Source organism: Hemiscyllium ocellatum, chromosome 12 (genome assembly GCF_020745735.1).
Source record: "Hemiscyllium ocellatum isolate sHemOce1 chromosome 12, sHemOce1.pat.X.cur, whole genome shotgun sequence".
NCBI classification, from domain to species: domain Eukaryota; kingdom Metazoa; phylum Chordata; class Chondrichthyes; order Orectolobiformes; family Hemiscylliidae; genus Hemiscyllium; species Hemiscyllium ocellatum.
In genome coordinates, this window is record NC_083412.1 from 72,448,239 (window position 1) to 72,463,499 (window position 15,261).

At 39.8% G+C, this 15,261-nt stretch overlaps 1 protein-coding gene across 3 annotated transcripts in view; it reads left to right on the plus strand.

Moving 5' to 3' along the window:
- The window catches only part of tbc1d23 (TBC1 domain family, member 23), a 78,744-nt gene that overhangs the window by 10,942 nt on the left and 52,541 nt on the right, over window positions 1–15,261 (plus strand). For 2 of the 3 annotated variants that reach the window (XM_060833697.1, XM_060833698.1), the window contains exons 2-3: window positions 6,756–6,867; window positions 11,988–12,093. In XM_060833697.1, coding sequence (XP_060689680.1) covers window positions 6,756–6,867; window positions 11,988–12,093 — 218 coding nt within the window. The remainder of the gene's footprint in view (window positions 1–6,755; window positions 6,868–11,987; window positions 12,094–15,261) is intronic. The other variant, XM_060833699.1, reaches the window with a different exon arrangement.

Consider the following 15,261-nt stretch of genomic DNA (forward strand, 5'->3'; position numbering starts at 1 on the left):
TTTGTCCAACTATTTTTCTCTCTTTGGGTTCCATCTCCACCTATCATTTTTCCTTCTTTCCCCACCTCTTTTTTCCCCCCCCACCCACCTCCCACCTCCCACCCAAGCCCCTCCTTCTGCCTAAATATCTACTTTTTCCTCTCTGCCATCAGTTCTGAAGAAAGGACACTGGACCGAAAATGTTTACCTAGCTTTCACTTCACAGATGCTGCCAGACTTCCTGATTCCCAGCAATATTTTTGTTTCTGATTTCCTGTATCTGCAGTTTTTGTTTAACATTTCCATTTGTCACTTGTGTTGCTCTGAAGATGCTGAGTGCTAATCTGATTCTTCTATGCAGTTATTGTAAATGAGAGCAAAACATTTGTTTTAAGGGAAATACCAATTATTGGAAAGGATTGGTTTTATATTTTGCCGTATGCATGCATATGACAGAGATTAATTGATCCATACATTGAGGTTAACTGTAGTTGTTTAGAAATGTAGCCATTTATAGTTCAAGGGGGTATCCTTTGATCCATTTATCAGAGCAATCCAAAAGATATCCACTATTTTGCTTTCTCCTCAACCCTTTTATCTTCTAATGTTTCAATACTTATCAATCTTTTCATTAAAATATGTAGTGGTGTATGCCTGAACTGTACCCTGTGGAAAACCATTCCACTATTCACAATCTCGATTTTGATGAAGGCTCATTTAATATGAATATTACGCGGACACTTGGGTTCTAAAGTGGAGGAAAAATGGAATTTAGTTTCCAGTTTTGTGAAGATTTTTTTGGAAAGGGTCAGAAGTGATTTTAGCAAATGAAGAAGTTGTATGCTTTTGAATAAATGGTTAGTGATTCTCTAGGGAGATAATTCAAGTATTTTTGACTTGGGTTTGCAGCTCCGAGCGGAGAGGTTGGACAGTAGGGCAAGCTTCACTATAATGCTGTCAGCTTTAGCAGTCTCCAGAATAATAGGGGAGGAAGGCAGAAGTCCAGGGTTACTCAGGGAAAAATCCAGAAATAGAAGCTGGTGGAGGAAGACACGGGGAAGACTTCCTACAAGGCTGTTGAAGATTAAAGAACCTATGTGCAATAGTGATAGTGAGCAGCTTGTTTGACAGCCTCAGGGAAAGTCTCAGGATTGAAAAGAATGAGTTCCATCCAAATATTCTTGTATAGCATTTTGAAGTTTAGTTTTATTTCCTTTTGTGTGATGAACTTTTATGTTGTTTCATTAAAAGTATGTTGACAACCTCTCGTGAATTGGTTTAGAGACTGACCTCCTTGGTAAACAAGAAGTAAAATATGTTATGATCCAACCAACCTGACTTTTGGATTTGATTCACTAAATATTACCATTAACTGAGACTTCCAGAATTTCGACCCAGCAGTACTAAAAGAACAGTGACATATTTCCAAAATGGTGATGACTAGAGGAACGCTTGTAATTAATGGTGACCCCATTTGTCTGCTACCTTTGTCCTCCTCGTTCTAGATGAAAGTGGTTGAGAATTTAGAAGGTGTAGTTTAAGGAATCTTGGTGAATTTCTGCAGTGCATCTTGTAATAGTACACACCGCTGCTACTGAGCAATGGTGGCGGAGAGACTGGAGACTTATGAAAGTGGTGCCATTCAAATAGATTGCTTTGTCTTATATGGTGTCAAGCTACTTGAATGTTTTTGGAGCTGCCTGACAAGTGGGGAATATTCCATCACACTTCTGACTCGTGCCTTTAAGATGGTGGATATGGCTTTGTGGAATCAGAACGTGAGTAACTTACTGCACTATTTCTAGTTTCAGACCTGTTCTTATAGTCACTGTATTCATATGGATAATTCAGTTGAGTTTCAGGTTAATAGCAACTCGTAGGATGTTAATAGTGGGGGATTCAGTAATGCTCATACCACCTAATGTCAAGGGATGATAGTTAGATTGACTATCTCCAATAAAAGACAATGTCTGGCATTTGTGTGCCAGGAATGTTACTTCCGTTTTTCAGCCGAAGCCTAGATATTGTTTAGGCCTTGTTAGATTTAGATATGGAGTGCTTCAGTATGAGGAATTGAGTAGTGCTGAATGTCTTGCAATCAATGGTGAGCGTTCACACTTCTGACCTTGGGATGGAGGGAAGGTCATTGAAGCAGCTGAAGATGGTTAGGCTGAGGACAATCCCCCCAAGGAACTCCAACAGAGATATCCTGGAGTTGAAATGGCTTGCCTCCAACAAATAAAACTATTCTCCTATGTATCAAGTATGACTCCAGTGGTCTGAGTTTTCTCCAATTTCCATGGACACCAGTTTTGCTTGGACTCCTTGATGTCAAATTCAGTCAAGTGCAACTATGATGTCTAGGGTTGTCACTTTCATCTCTTATTGGGCATGTTTACTTTTCCATTTGTCACTAGTGTTGCACAGAGTATGCTGAATTTGTCTGTACGATATATCAGGGCAACTTTCCACTTTGTCAGGTAGATTTTAGTGTTGTATCTATACTGGTGTAGCTTGGTTAGGAATGCAGCAAGGTCTAGAGCGTGTTTTCATTGCTGTTACCAGAATGTTGCAGAGTCCATAGCCTTTGCATTATCCAGTGCCTCCAACCATTTCTTGACATCACTTAGAGTGAATCGAATTAGCTGAAGACTGACATTTTTGACGCTAGGAAGCCAAACTGGGTTATCTACTTGAAGATTGTCAAGAGCAGGTCAGCCTTGTCTTTTGCGCCGATGTGCTGTTCTCATCCATATTGAGGGTAGGGATATTTGTGGCGCAGTCTCTTACAATGTGTTGTTTAATTATCCACTGCCATTCCCAACTGGATGGATGGCAGGTTGCCTTTATTGGTCAGTGCATTGAGTATAGGAGTTGGGAGGTTATGTTACAGCTGTGCAGAACATTGGTTAGGCCACTTTTGAATACTGTGTTCAATTCTGGTCTCCCTGTTGTAGGAAAGATGTTGTGAAACTTGAAAGGATTCAGAAAAGATTTGCAAATATATTGCTGGGGTTGGAGGATTTAACCTCTAGAGGGGCTGAATAGGCTGGGACATTTTTCCCCGGAGCATTGGCGGCTGAGGGCTGACCTTACAGAGGTTTATGAAATCATGTAAGCCATGAATAGGGTGGATAGTGAAGGTCTTTTTCCCAGGGTATGGGTTTAAGGTAGGTGAAGAAATTGACAAGGGACCAAAGGGGCAACTTTTTCACGCAGAGGGTGGTCAGTGTATGGAATGAGCTGCCAGACGAAGTGGTGGAGGCTGGTATAATCGCACCATCTAAAAGGCATTCGAATGGATATATGAATAGGAAGGGGTTAGAGTGATATGGGCCAAGTGCAGGCAAATGGGACTAGATTAATTTAGGATGTCTGTTGGCATTGGTGATTTGGACCAAAAGGTCTGTTTCCAGGCTGTACATCTGACTGCTGAGCATAGATCTGATGTATTGGTTGAGGGATCTCTTACCTCTGTCTATTACTTGCTACTTGTATTGTTTGACAAGCATATAAGTTGTTTGATAGCTTCAACAAGTTGAGACCTCATTGTTAGGTACACCTGGTGCTGCTCCTGGCATGCCCTCTTGTACTGTTCACTGAACCAGGGTGGATCCCTTAACTTGGAGGTAATGGTAAAGTGAAAGATATGCTAGACCATGAGGTGGTAGATTGTGATAACTTATGATTCTATTGTTGCTGATGGGACTATAACATGTCATGGATGCACAGATTTGAGTTGCTAGATCAGATCAAAGTCTACCCCATTCAACATGGTAACAGTGCCACATAACATAACATGAGGTGTTGCTATGTGAAGGCCTGACTGTCTCCACAGGACTGTGCAGCATTCACTCTTTAACAGTTGTAATATGGACTGATGTATCTGCAGAGGGCAGATGGTGAAGATTTGGTTAAGTATGTTTTCTCTCTTGCTTTGACTAACCTGTGAGACAGCTCTCCCAATTTTGGCACTAGCCTCCAGGTGTTCATAAGGAGAACGTTACAGGGTCAACAAGGCTGATCGTGTCATTTTTGTTCCATTACCTTGATTGACGCCTTGGTCTTTGTTGAGACTTTGTTGCAATAGTTAAACTGAGTGGTTTGTTGGCCATTTCAAAGAGCATTGGAGAGTTAACCACATTGTTGCGGGTCTGGAGTCACATGTAGGCCTGACCAGGTAAGGATAGCTTATTTCCTGAAGGGCATTAATAAACCAGATGAGTTTCTCCTGATCATCAGTGAATTTGTAAGCCTCATTAGATTCTTAATTCCAGATTTTTTGAATTTGAATTCTACCATCTGTTGTGTGGTAGTATTCAAATCTGGATTCTCAGAACATTTACCTGAGTTTGTCGATGAACAGTCAACTGAAAAAACCATTAGGGCATTTTTTTTCCGTTAAACAAAGACATTTTAATTCCCTGTCTCTTAAAAGTGAAGCAGACAAATTAATAACCCTACGTCAAGCAAATCATCCCCCTTTTTTTCCCAATCAAAATTCTTCATACTTTATAAATAAAAATCTTGTTTGGACCAGTGAAACTAATCCCAATATCTATAGGTTATCATAATTACAGCTTTCTATCCTGAAAAAACTTCTGTTATCTGTGGCTTTAATCACCTTTTTAAAATTTCCTCTGCACTGTGCCCATCAAACAATCCCAGGACAGGGCAGCATGAGATTAGATACAAAGTAAAGCTCGTTCTACTCTTTTGGACTATATGTATAGCTCTCTTGACACCATCAAACAAAAGCAACACAAGGACCTTTCCCATATAGACACAATCCCAATTCGCCATTGACCTTTATTATAGATACATATGCCTGTAGGCTAAGTAGCACCTATGGAATGATGCAGCTTTAACTTTTTTAGTTTGAGATGAACTGAAACTTCACTCTTTGTCTCAACAGATGCTGTCTGACCTGCTGAATGTTTCCAAAATGTTTTCAGATTTTCAGCATCAGTAGTTTGCTTTTGTACTTTTCTTTGCATATGTTTGAATTTGGATTTCATTCTGCCCCTCTGAAATTGTAGAAATGCAGCCTGTTAACCCTTGCTGTCATTCAAGGTATTAAGTAAATTCTTGAATGCCTATTTTCTGTCTTGATCAAGATCCTTCAGCATCTTTTGTTTAAAAAATATATTCCATTTGCCTGTTTTCATCACAACATTTATTATAATCTCCAAGTTCATTCCTCTAAATAGTATCCGTCATGTCTATGTTGGCCTATCCTGCTAACCTAGCTATGTTCTGAAGAATTTTAGTCAGTACTGTTTGCCAGACCCTGCTGCAAAGGTTTTAAAGGTGATATTATTTCAGCTAGCTCTACAAGGAAATAAAAGTACATGCAGAACTCATTGCTCAAATATGTATGTCACACCCAAGCTGCCTTCAATGAAAGCAATACTCATAACTTTAACCTTTGTTTCCAGATCCTTAACCAATGTTGAATCCATGATGACACTCTGTGCTGTTGTGTCATAAACCCAAGTTGTTTTTCTAAATCTCGCTGAATGCCTTCTAAAACTCCTTGTAAACACATGTATAGTTATCAATTCAGCCACAGTTTCGTTGCAAAATATTATTTAAATGACATATTACATGGTGAACTTGTGGTTTTGAACCCTCACTCCCCTAAATGCTTTCTGATCTTAAAAAAAAATGTTGTGCCAATAAAAGAATTGAAAAATATGATAGGTGAATTGTCTGCCTATGTAAGTTTCAAAATTATGTATTGGCAATTTTTTTTAGATTCTTTTAAATCCTTTTAGGAAATGCGGTATTAATGTCATGTGCTTTCACAATGATTACTTAAGTTTTTAGATACACTTTCTTCTGTCTTGTAAAAGCGTGAGATGCAGCTGGTTTAGGTGTTGTCCTATGTTTTAATGTCTTCTGACAATATACTTAACTGAGTTTGAAAGTATAACAAACCTGATCCAAAAGGGATCAGATGATCATGATAACAGAGTCAATATTGTTTACTTAATCAATGCTGTTTCTGTTGTTCGATGCAGAAACAAAACCATCGTAATATACACAGTGTGTTTTGAAGGATGCTCAAGAAAATTGGTGTTCAAAAATACTTTGTGGCATAAAATTGTAGTGCTATCATTGAAAATTATGCCGGTTTTCTGTTTTCTATTTGGTAGTTTATTCTAATGTTTGCTTTTTTTAAAAAAACTTCAGTACCTTGAAATACATTTGACATTTCTTAAATTGACAATAGTTTGGATAAAGTGTATAAGTTTATGTATAAGAAATGTTCAGCTCTGTTTAGAGATACTGACTTACTACTTTGTATTCCCATTGTCACAAAAGCAAAATAATATGGATGCTGAAAATTTGAAATAGAAGCAGGAAAAACAATCTCAAAAGCACTTGACTGGTCAAAGCATTTCTGTGTTGAGAGCATTTGTTGTACAAATGCTACAGCTTCTGCCTCTAGCATTTTTGTTTCCGTTAAAATTACTGAATGTTTGTAGCTTTTTATTTTTCTGTAGAATGAGTATGACTACTTTTTGTCACAGTCAACTTTTATCCCAACAAGTCAGTCACTGGTTTTTAAACAGAAGTTTGTTCCAATATTTAGAGGTCAGTCAGTGATGATACGTTTCAAGTACAGGTAGGTTAGCCCACTGTCAAGTTTGCTTCTCAGTTGACCAAAATGAATTTTTACTAGTAATGTTTGAGTGAACCTCTGTAATGCTATAGGTAAATATCATCCCACAATCAATGTAGTGACTAGTAAATCTTTAATTTTGTTTTAGGGATAAAGACCTAGCTGAAGCATTGGATGAAGGTGGCTATGACCTGGACACACTAAGAAACATAATTCAAGGGCGATGCATACCAACAGACCAAAGGGCCAAAGTTTGGAAGGTAAATAATGAATGGTAAAGATAAACAAAATTGGCTACTTTGAACTATTAATATTTCTAGTGTAGTGTGCCCACAGAAATTGATTAAATTATTCCACGGAGGCAAACCAGAGGTGCACAGTCATTAACTTCTTTAATAGCTTAACTCATTGCCACTAACTGCAGGTTTAAGTTTTCAAACATTAGAAATTCCATTTGTATATATTCATTTATTATCTAGCAAGGAAACTCACTGGATGCTTTGGTCCTAAGTCTCACAAGCCAGAACGTATTGTGTTTGATTCTCATTCTTTATATGTTCAGCTAAGCTGAACAAGGAACGAAACACATGTGCTTCATCTGGCTTCAGTGTTCCCGGGTTAGAGAGAAAGATAACAACTGAAATATACCTGAAAGATTCTCTCCAATGACTCGGGTTAAAACACATGAGCACAGGATGTCTGACCTGTATTGTCAGCCAGTCCTCTGATCATTGCTTGCAAGAAAAGAAAAAAATGCATGAAAATGTAGCCACGCACTTTCAAACATTTGGAAAAATGTTTCTCAGTGACACCAGTTCTATGAAGACTTCTGCTGTCGACATAAGACTTAAATGGTCATTATACTCCTCTGAGCTACTGGAGTTGTAGGGCCTCTCCTAACTAGATGCAGTGCTGAATATGGAAGTACACTGGTGTGCGTGGATGCCTGGCAAGATTGTACTCTTCAGACTTTGTTTGCTGTGTCAGGTGAACTGAATAGATGATGGCTGTACCCCGCACACGATGCTCTGTAGCAAGCTTGAGATCACAAGGCCATCAGGATACCCACATCTACAATACAAGTTTCTCTGCAAACAAGACCTGAAGTTGACACAGATTGGAGTCAGGTTTTGTGAAGTCCTTGCTCAATGTAGGACCAGTGTTCAAAGCCAAAGCATGCCCTTTCTTTTATTGTAATGGCTAGCATATTCTAGCAAATAAAATGTTCCCACATCCATTTTGACACCAACTGAGAGAAGTGGGGGAAGAGGGTAAAGTGGCACCTGGATGATGGAGTCATATCCCTGTTGGAGGTTGGGCGGGTGTCAGTTGCAGAGGTCTGTTTGGGATGGTGGGGGTCGCGAGATATCCTTGGGATAGGATTTTTTTTTAATCAGTCTGTTCAGCTGTAGAGTCATGGAGATGTACAGTATGGAAAAGACCTTTTTGGTCCAACTCATCTATGCTGACCAGATATCCTAAAACAATCTAGTCCCATTTGTCAACATTTGGTCCATCTCTCTCTAACCCTTGCTATTCATATACCCATCTGGATACCTTTTAAATGTTGTAATTGTCCCAGCCTTTACCACTTCCTTTGGCAACTCAGTCCATTTACGCACCTCCCTCTGTGTGAAACAATGTTGCCCCTTAGGTCTCTTTTAAATCTCTCCCCTCTCATCTTAATCCAATGCCCTCTAGTTCTGGACTCCCCCACCCTGGGTCTGTTTATCCTATCCACGCCCCTCATGATTTTAAAAACCTCTCTAAGATCACCCCTCAGCCTCTGTCATTTCAGGGAAAATAGCCCCAGCCTATTCAGCCTCTCCCTTTACCCAAATCCTCCAACCCAGGCAATGTCCTTGTAAATCTTTTCTGAACCCTTTAAGTTGACCAACATCCTCCTATAGTACGTACACCATAATTACACTCAGTACTTTGAAGTAGCCTAATCAGTGTCTAGTACTGCCACATGACCTCCCAACTCCTTTTTCAATGCACTTACTAAGAAAGGCAGGCATACCAAATGTTGCCTTCACTATTCTGTCTATTTGTGGCTCAAGGAACTATGAACCTGCATTCCAAGGTCTCTTTATTCAGCAACACTCCCCAGGACCTTACCATTAAGTGTACAAGTCCTTCCCTGATTTGCCATTCTCCAAAATGCAACAGCTTACATTTATCTAAATTAAACTCAATCTGCTGCTCCTCAGCCCATTGGTCCATCTGATCAAGAGCTCGTACTCTGAGGTAATACTTTTCACTGTTCACTACACCTCTGATTGACATTTGGGGCAGGTGGGACTCTATTGTAGATCTTTCCCAAGCATTTTTAATCAAGCTGTTTGGACATAGAAAGGCACAATGTGAAGGCAGGTAAGACTTGAAACCAGACTCTCGGACCCATAGGAAGACATTACCACTGCACCACAAGAGCACTTGATTGAAAGCCACTTTTGGAAGAATGGAGAGAGGCACCATGAGTTTTGCATTCCTGCTTAACAAGACAGGGACTCCAAGATCAAAACGTGTGCTGCTGATAAACGCACAGCAGGTCATGCAGCATCCAAGGAGCAGGGCATTCTAAGTCTCGGGCATAAGCCCTTCATCAGAAAGGACTTATGCCCAAAGTGTCAACTGTCCTGTTCCTCAGCTGCAGCCTGACCTGCTGTGCTTTTCTGCACCACACTTTTTGACTGACTCTCCAGCATCTGGAGTCCTCACTTTCACCTAGTACCACTCCAGGGGTCAGTTCTGTAATTGGGTGAATTTAAAACAGGTCTCAACTTGGACTCTAACTCCAAATAGGGGATTTTTTTTTAAAGGTGTTCCACATTCCGGTAACTGTTGGAAATTTCCTGGATAATTACCATCTTAGGACTTCTGAGGGGTCCTGTAAGATTCTTTTAAGGGTACGGCCTGGCCTCTGACTATCCAGAGACTATTACAAAATAATTCCATCTCTCCTGAGGATGATAACTCTTGGGAGATTAAATGTACATTATTTAATGCTTTGTTTCTTGCTCCATTGCAAGCGGAGATCTTGATTATGATGAGCCTGTGTGCTGCAAAATTGTGACTTCAGAAGGCATGTGGAGCCCATTTACCAGATTATTACCAAGGATTGTAATATGAGAAATATTACACAACTATAATTGTATTAGTTGGTATATAGAAGTTTAAAAATTGATTTGACAGGAATATGTAGGACAGGCAAGGGTTTTGTTTTCTGCCCGTGGACTTGTCCAGGGCAAAGGGACGTAATCTTAAAATCTGAGCTGGTCCATTCAGAGAAGGTGATCAATATTTCCTCTTCATGAATGGTAGAAGCTGACACAATGTTCCACAAAGGAATAGATGCTAGCTCAATTAGTAAATGTAAATCTTACTTTTATATATCTTTTGCTTGCCAAAAATATTAAGTGATATGGATTTCAGCTCAATGTTTGAATTTAGGATGCAGACCATCCATGATCTATAAAGCAGGTTTGAGAGATGAAATGGATTTCTCCTGTTCCCATACCATGAAACTGTACCCCAGTAAAAGATTATAACTTTAGAAGATGTTTCTGCAAAGTAAACTGAAATACACAGTTTGTTTCATGATGCATTAATTTGTGTTCTGTTTCCTCCTGTTTCTATTAAATTTAAATGTCATTTATTTGAGGGAGGCATACTAACTGTTTGATGGGAAGTCGGCTTCTGCAGGGTCGTCTGATTCTATTAGGCATGCCTTGCCTTAGCAAAGCACTCAGCTATGACTTAAAAGGTCATGGATTCCAGTCCTAACATTCAGTTTTGAATGAACAATCAAAGCTAGCATTAGCTAGACTGTCTTGTTAGAAACCAAAAACGTTTTTTTAAATTGAATGAAGTTTGAGATTCTACAAACTTAGAGAATAAAGCTGCAAGATTTTATAGTTTTGAACAAAGGACATAAACTTTATTGTCCAGAGTTTGAAAACTAATCTACTGGATGTATGTGCAATTTGTACTCAAACATTTAAAATTAAATCCCACAGGTCATATTAAATAGCTGATGCAGTCAAGTCAGATCCATTTCAGCCAAACCTTATTAAAGTTTTAATAGCAAAAAGGTGCTGGAAATTTGAGACAGAGGATCTCATCAGGTTGAGCAGCATCTGTGGAGAGAGAGACACACACACAGAGTTAACATTTCAAGTCCAGTAGATTCCCTTCACAACAGTACTGAAGAAGACTGGACTCAGTGTTAACTCGTTTCTCTATCCACTCAGCAGGTCTTGCAGCATCTGTGGATAGAGAAATGAGTTAACGCTGAGTCCGTCATCTTCAATGCTGTTCTGGAGAGAATCTACTGGACTTGAAATGTTAACTGTTCTCTCTCCACCGATGCTGCAAAATGGCTGAGATTTTCCAGGATTCTGTTTTTTCATCAAGCTTTGCCTCTTTCTCGAGATACCAAGCCTTCACACTTTAAGATTTAATGTCAGAATGTTGTCAAACATCTCCAACTCAGACTGCCTCAAAGTCTCCTCATGTTTTGATCATTGAATCTCCTCTACCAAGTTTTGCAGAATTCATGAGCAACTACTTAACTACACATTCTCAGCTTCTTGACAGATTACAAATTTCACTGAACTGGTTCTGGATTTTTCAACTGCACCAAGCAAACACTGTCTTCAGCTTCAACTCTCTTCCCTCTTTTTTTCCCCGTCCCATTCAGCTGCATGTTGTTTTCTCTAACTATCATTTAACAGTCTAACTGATTTGATGAGCTGCTGAATCTCCCTAGCCCTAAAAGTGTGGAACTGCCAAACAACTTGCCCATGCATGTTCCTGAAGTCCAACTTCAGTGCATCTGCCAGCAGCATCACTTCAGCTTCATAGAGTCTCTTTCCCTTGCTCAATAACTGGAACAGACAACTGATTCTTGAACCAATTTGAGTTACCTATTAAAACATTTGTAACGCTTTCTGCTCATGTTTCTAGGTAGCATCAAATGTAATCCGTGATAGACTATCTTTTGCCTTAACTGTTATGATTTTCAGAGGCGCTGGATTTCACAGCAGACTTGTCTACAGAAAATTGATTTTATTTCACAGTATTGAGGGATTGCCCTATTGTAAACATACTTAGCTTGCTCAGAAAATGTAAAAGATCCAATGGAATTCTTCAGAGAAGAGCCATGGAAATTTCCTCTGCATTCTGATGATATTTGTGTCTCAACAACGCTACAAATATCAGATTACAGGTCATTTCTCTCATTCATTATAGGTTTTACCATAATATCAATTATCTACCAAGTTTGTCTACAAAAAGCATTTAAATGTGAAACATATTATATCCATTGAATTTCTTTCCTTTGATCTTTTACATTTTAACCCATTGTACATTTCAGATTTCACTAAATGTAGCAGGGAAAGTGGGCAGCTTAGGATCATGGGATGGATCTCTAGATCTACCTGAACAGACATTAATACAGGACGACTGCCAAAAACTCATTGGTGAGTGAATTAAGTAACTTATGTAAATCAGGGTGTTTGTGACTCCAGATTTTAAAAAATTACTGATGGGCTGTGGTCATCACTAGCTAGCCGCTATTAATTAGCCATCCTTAATTGTCCTATAGAAGGTGATAGTGAGCTATCTTCAGGAATCAGTCCCGTCCTTGGGGTATAGGAACATCCACTTGCAGGATTTTCACCTAGCATTAGTGAAGGAACATGGAGATAGTTTGAAGTCAAGATAGTGTGTATCTTGGAAGGGAACTTGAAAGTACTGGTCATACAGTTATGCAGCATAGAAACAGGCCCTTTGACCCATCATGTCTGTGTCAACCAACAAACACCAAACTATACTAATCCTATTTGTCTGCACTTGGTCCAAAGCCGACTATTTTCAGATGCATGATAAATATTGTGAGGGAACCTGCCTGCATCACCCTCTCAGGAAGTATGTTGCATGTTTCTACCAACTTGTGGGTGATAAACAGCTTTCCTCCAGTCCCATCTATATCATTTCTCATCACCTTAAACTTATGCCATTTGGTCTTTAGCACATTTGCCATGGGGAAATGATTCTCGCTATCCACTCTGCATATGCCTCTCATAATTTTGTTTATCTCAGTCAGATTGACTCCTCAGTCTCTTCTGCTCCAGGGAAAACAAACCAAGTCTATCCAGTCCCTCCTCATAACTGGCAACATCCTGGTGAATCTCCTCTGCATCCACTCCAGTGCAATCACATCCTTCCAATAGTGCAGCAATCAGAACCATGGATTGTATTCCATCTGTAGCCTAACCAAAGTTTTGTAAAGTTGTAACATGACTTCCTTGCTTCTTTATTCTTTATTGCTAATAAAAGCAATTATCCTGTATGCTTCCACATCCCTGCCTACCTGTGCTGACACCTTCAGGGATTTATGGACTTGTGCATCAACATCCCCAAGATCCTCAGTACTCCCCAGGGAGCTACAAATTCCTTGTATCCTTCCCTTATTCGACCTGAAAAAAATGTATCTCGTCACATTTATCAGGAATACGCTCCATCTGCCATTCAAATTAAATCGTATCAAATAGTAAGCACTGGTCACAGACTTCCAATCACAATAACAGCCCTTCAGCCTCCTAATTGTAAGCCAGTTTTGGATCCAGATGTCAACTTGCCTTGAATTCCATGGCATCTTGTTTTTTGGACCAGCCTTCCATGTGGTATCTTGCCAAAGGCCTTAGTGAAATTCATGTTAACTAAATAAAATATATTTAGTCACCTTTTCAAAAGCTCTCAGTTAAATTAGTCAGAAAGGATTTCCCTCCAACATATCTCTGATCAATCCCTGCCTTTCCAAGTGTTAGTGTATTTTATCCTTCAGAACTTTTTCCAATAATTTCCTCATCACTGACATTAAAATAACTGGTCTGTAATTATCTGGAATATCCCTGCTGCACTTCTTGAACAAAGAAGGCACACAAACTATCACTTGGCATCTCACATGTGGCTAGCGATTTGTTATATGTCTCCACCAGAGCCCCTGCAATCTCCTACCTTGACTCGCATAGCAGCCTGGGATGCAGCTCATCAGGCCCAGGGGAATAATGCACATTTTTGCCTGCTAAAATATTTAATACCTCCTTCCTATTAATCTTAACACAACTGTAGTATTGATCTAATCTCTAGAGCTCCATTCCAACTAAAATGTAACGTCTGTCGTCTTTGTTAGTACAGATGGGAAATGTTCATTTAATACTTCATCTAATATCACTGGCTCTGTGCAGATTGCCCATTTGAACTGAGTGGAATCGTCACATGGACTCAAGTACAGGGATACAGGTGTACAGTGAAAAGTTTACAACGTTGCCATTCAAAGTGCAAGCTTAGGTGCATAGATAAAAAGCTCTTTAATAAAAAGAAGAAAACTTAAGAACTAAGTTCAAAGTTCAACATTAAACTCTTTTCCATGTAAAGTAGTAAATAAGAAATAAAGTTAAAGTTTCAAATCTTCTAACCTTGGGCCCTGCTGTTGTATCACATATGGCTTTCCCCACAAGGGCTCGATCTCTTTCCTGCGCTGAGCTTCGTCTCTTGATCCCTGTGCATCCGCGCTGCTGTCTCCCCTCTCCACCATCTGGGCTCGCCAGCTGCCTCGCTACAGGCCACTAGAGTCCCACTCTGGGCCCCCAGCCTCTTCTGCGATATAGCTGACCACCAGAGTTCTGCTTGGACACACTAACTGCCTTATGAGTGACTGGCAAAGTCCCTGGTCTGGGCCCCCTGCTGCTGCTGCCTCTGCCTCTGCCTCCGCCTCTGTGACTGAGTTCCCTCCTGTCTAATAGGCCCTATTCTTTCCCTGGTCTTACTATTGTATTTAATGTACTTTGGTGTTTTCCTTAATCCTATCTGTCAAAGATATTTCATGGCCCCTCTTTGCCCTCTTAATTTCTTTTTTAACATCACCACACACACAGCGCCTGGAGGACTTCCCTGTCTGTAATGGAAACTCAAAATAACCCTTGACATTCAGGGTTCCGTGGACCTGCTGCCCTTGCCTATCATCCTTCATTTGTCGAGGATCATACTGGCCCAGAACACACACTATGCTTTTAAAACACTCCCACTTTCTGAATGCAGACTCACCTACACAAAGCTACTCCCAGTATGACTGTCAAAATTTGTCTCATAATATTGAAATTGGCCTTTCTCCTGTTTAGACTGTTAGCTTCTGCACTATACTTATGGGTGTTATTGTCACTCTCCCCAAGATGCCCATTGATAGTTTAGCCACTTGATCAGTTTCATTCCTTAGATTAGGCCTGACACTAACCCCAGTCTAGAAGGGCTGCCTACATACTGGCATAAAAAGCTCTCCTATTCGCACTTCAAAATTCTATCCTGTCTAATCATTTTATACTGATGCAATTCCAGTTAATGTTAACAAAGTTGAAATCCCCTACAACTATATCGCAATTGTCTCACACTCTATCTTTCTCTGACTGCTGGAAGGCCTGTTGTATAATCCTAGCAAAGTGATCGTCCTTTTTTTAATTTCTAAGTTTGAGCCAGATGGCCTCATGTGAAGAGTCTTCTGAGTCATTCTCCCCCGTTATTGTTGTAATGGTCTCTTTTATCAATATTGCAATGCCCCCACCCCTCTCTCATTCTACCCGGCTCTCTCA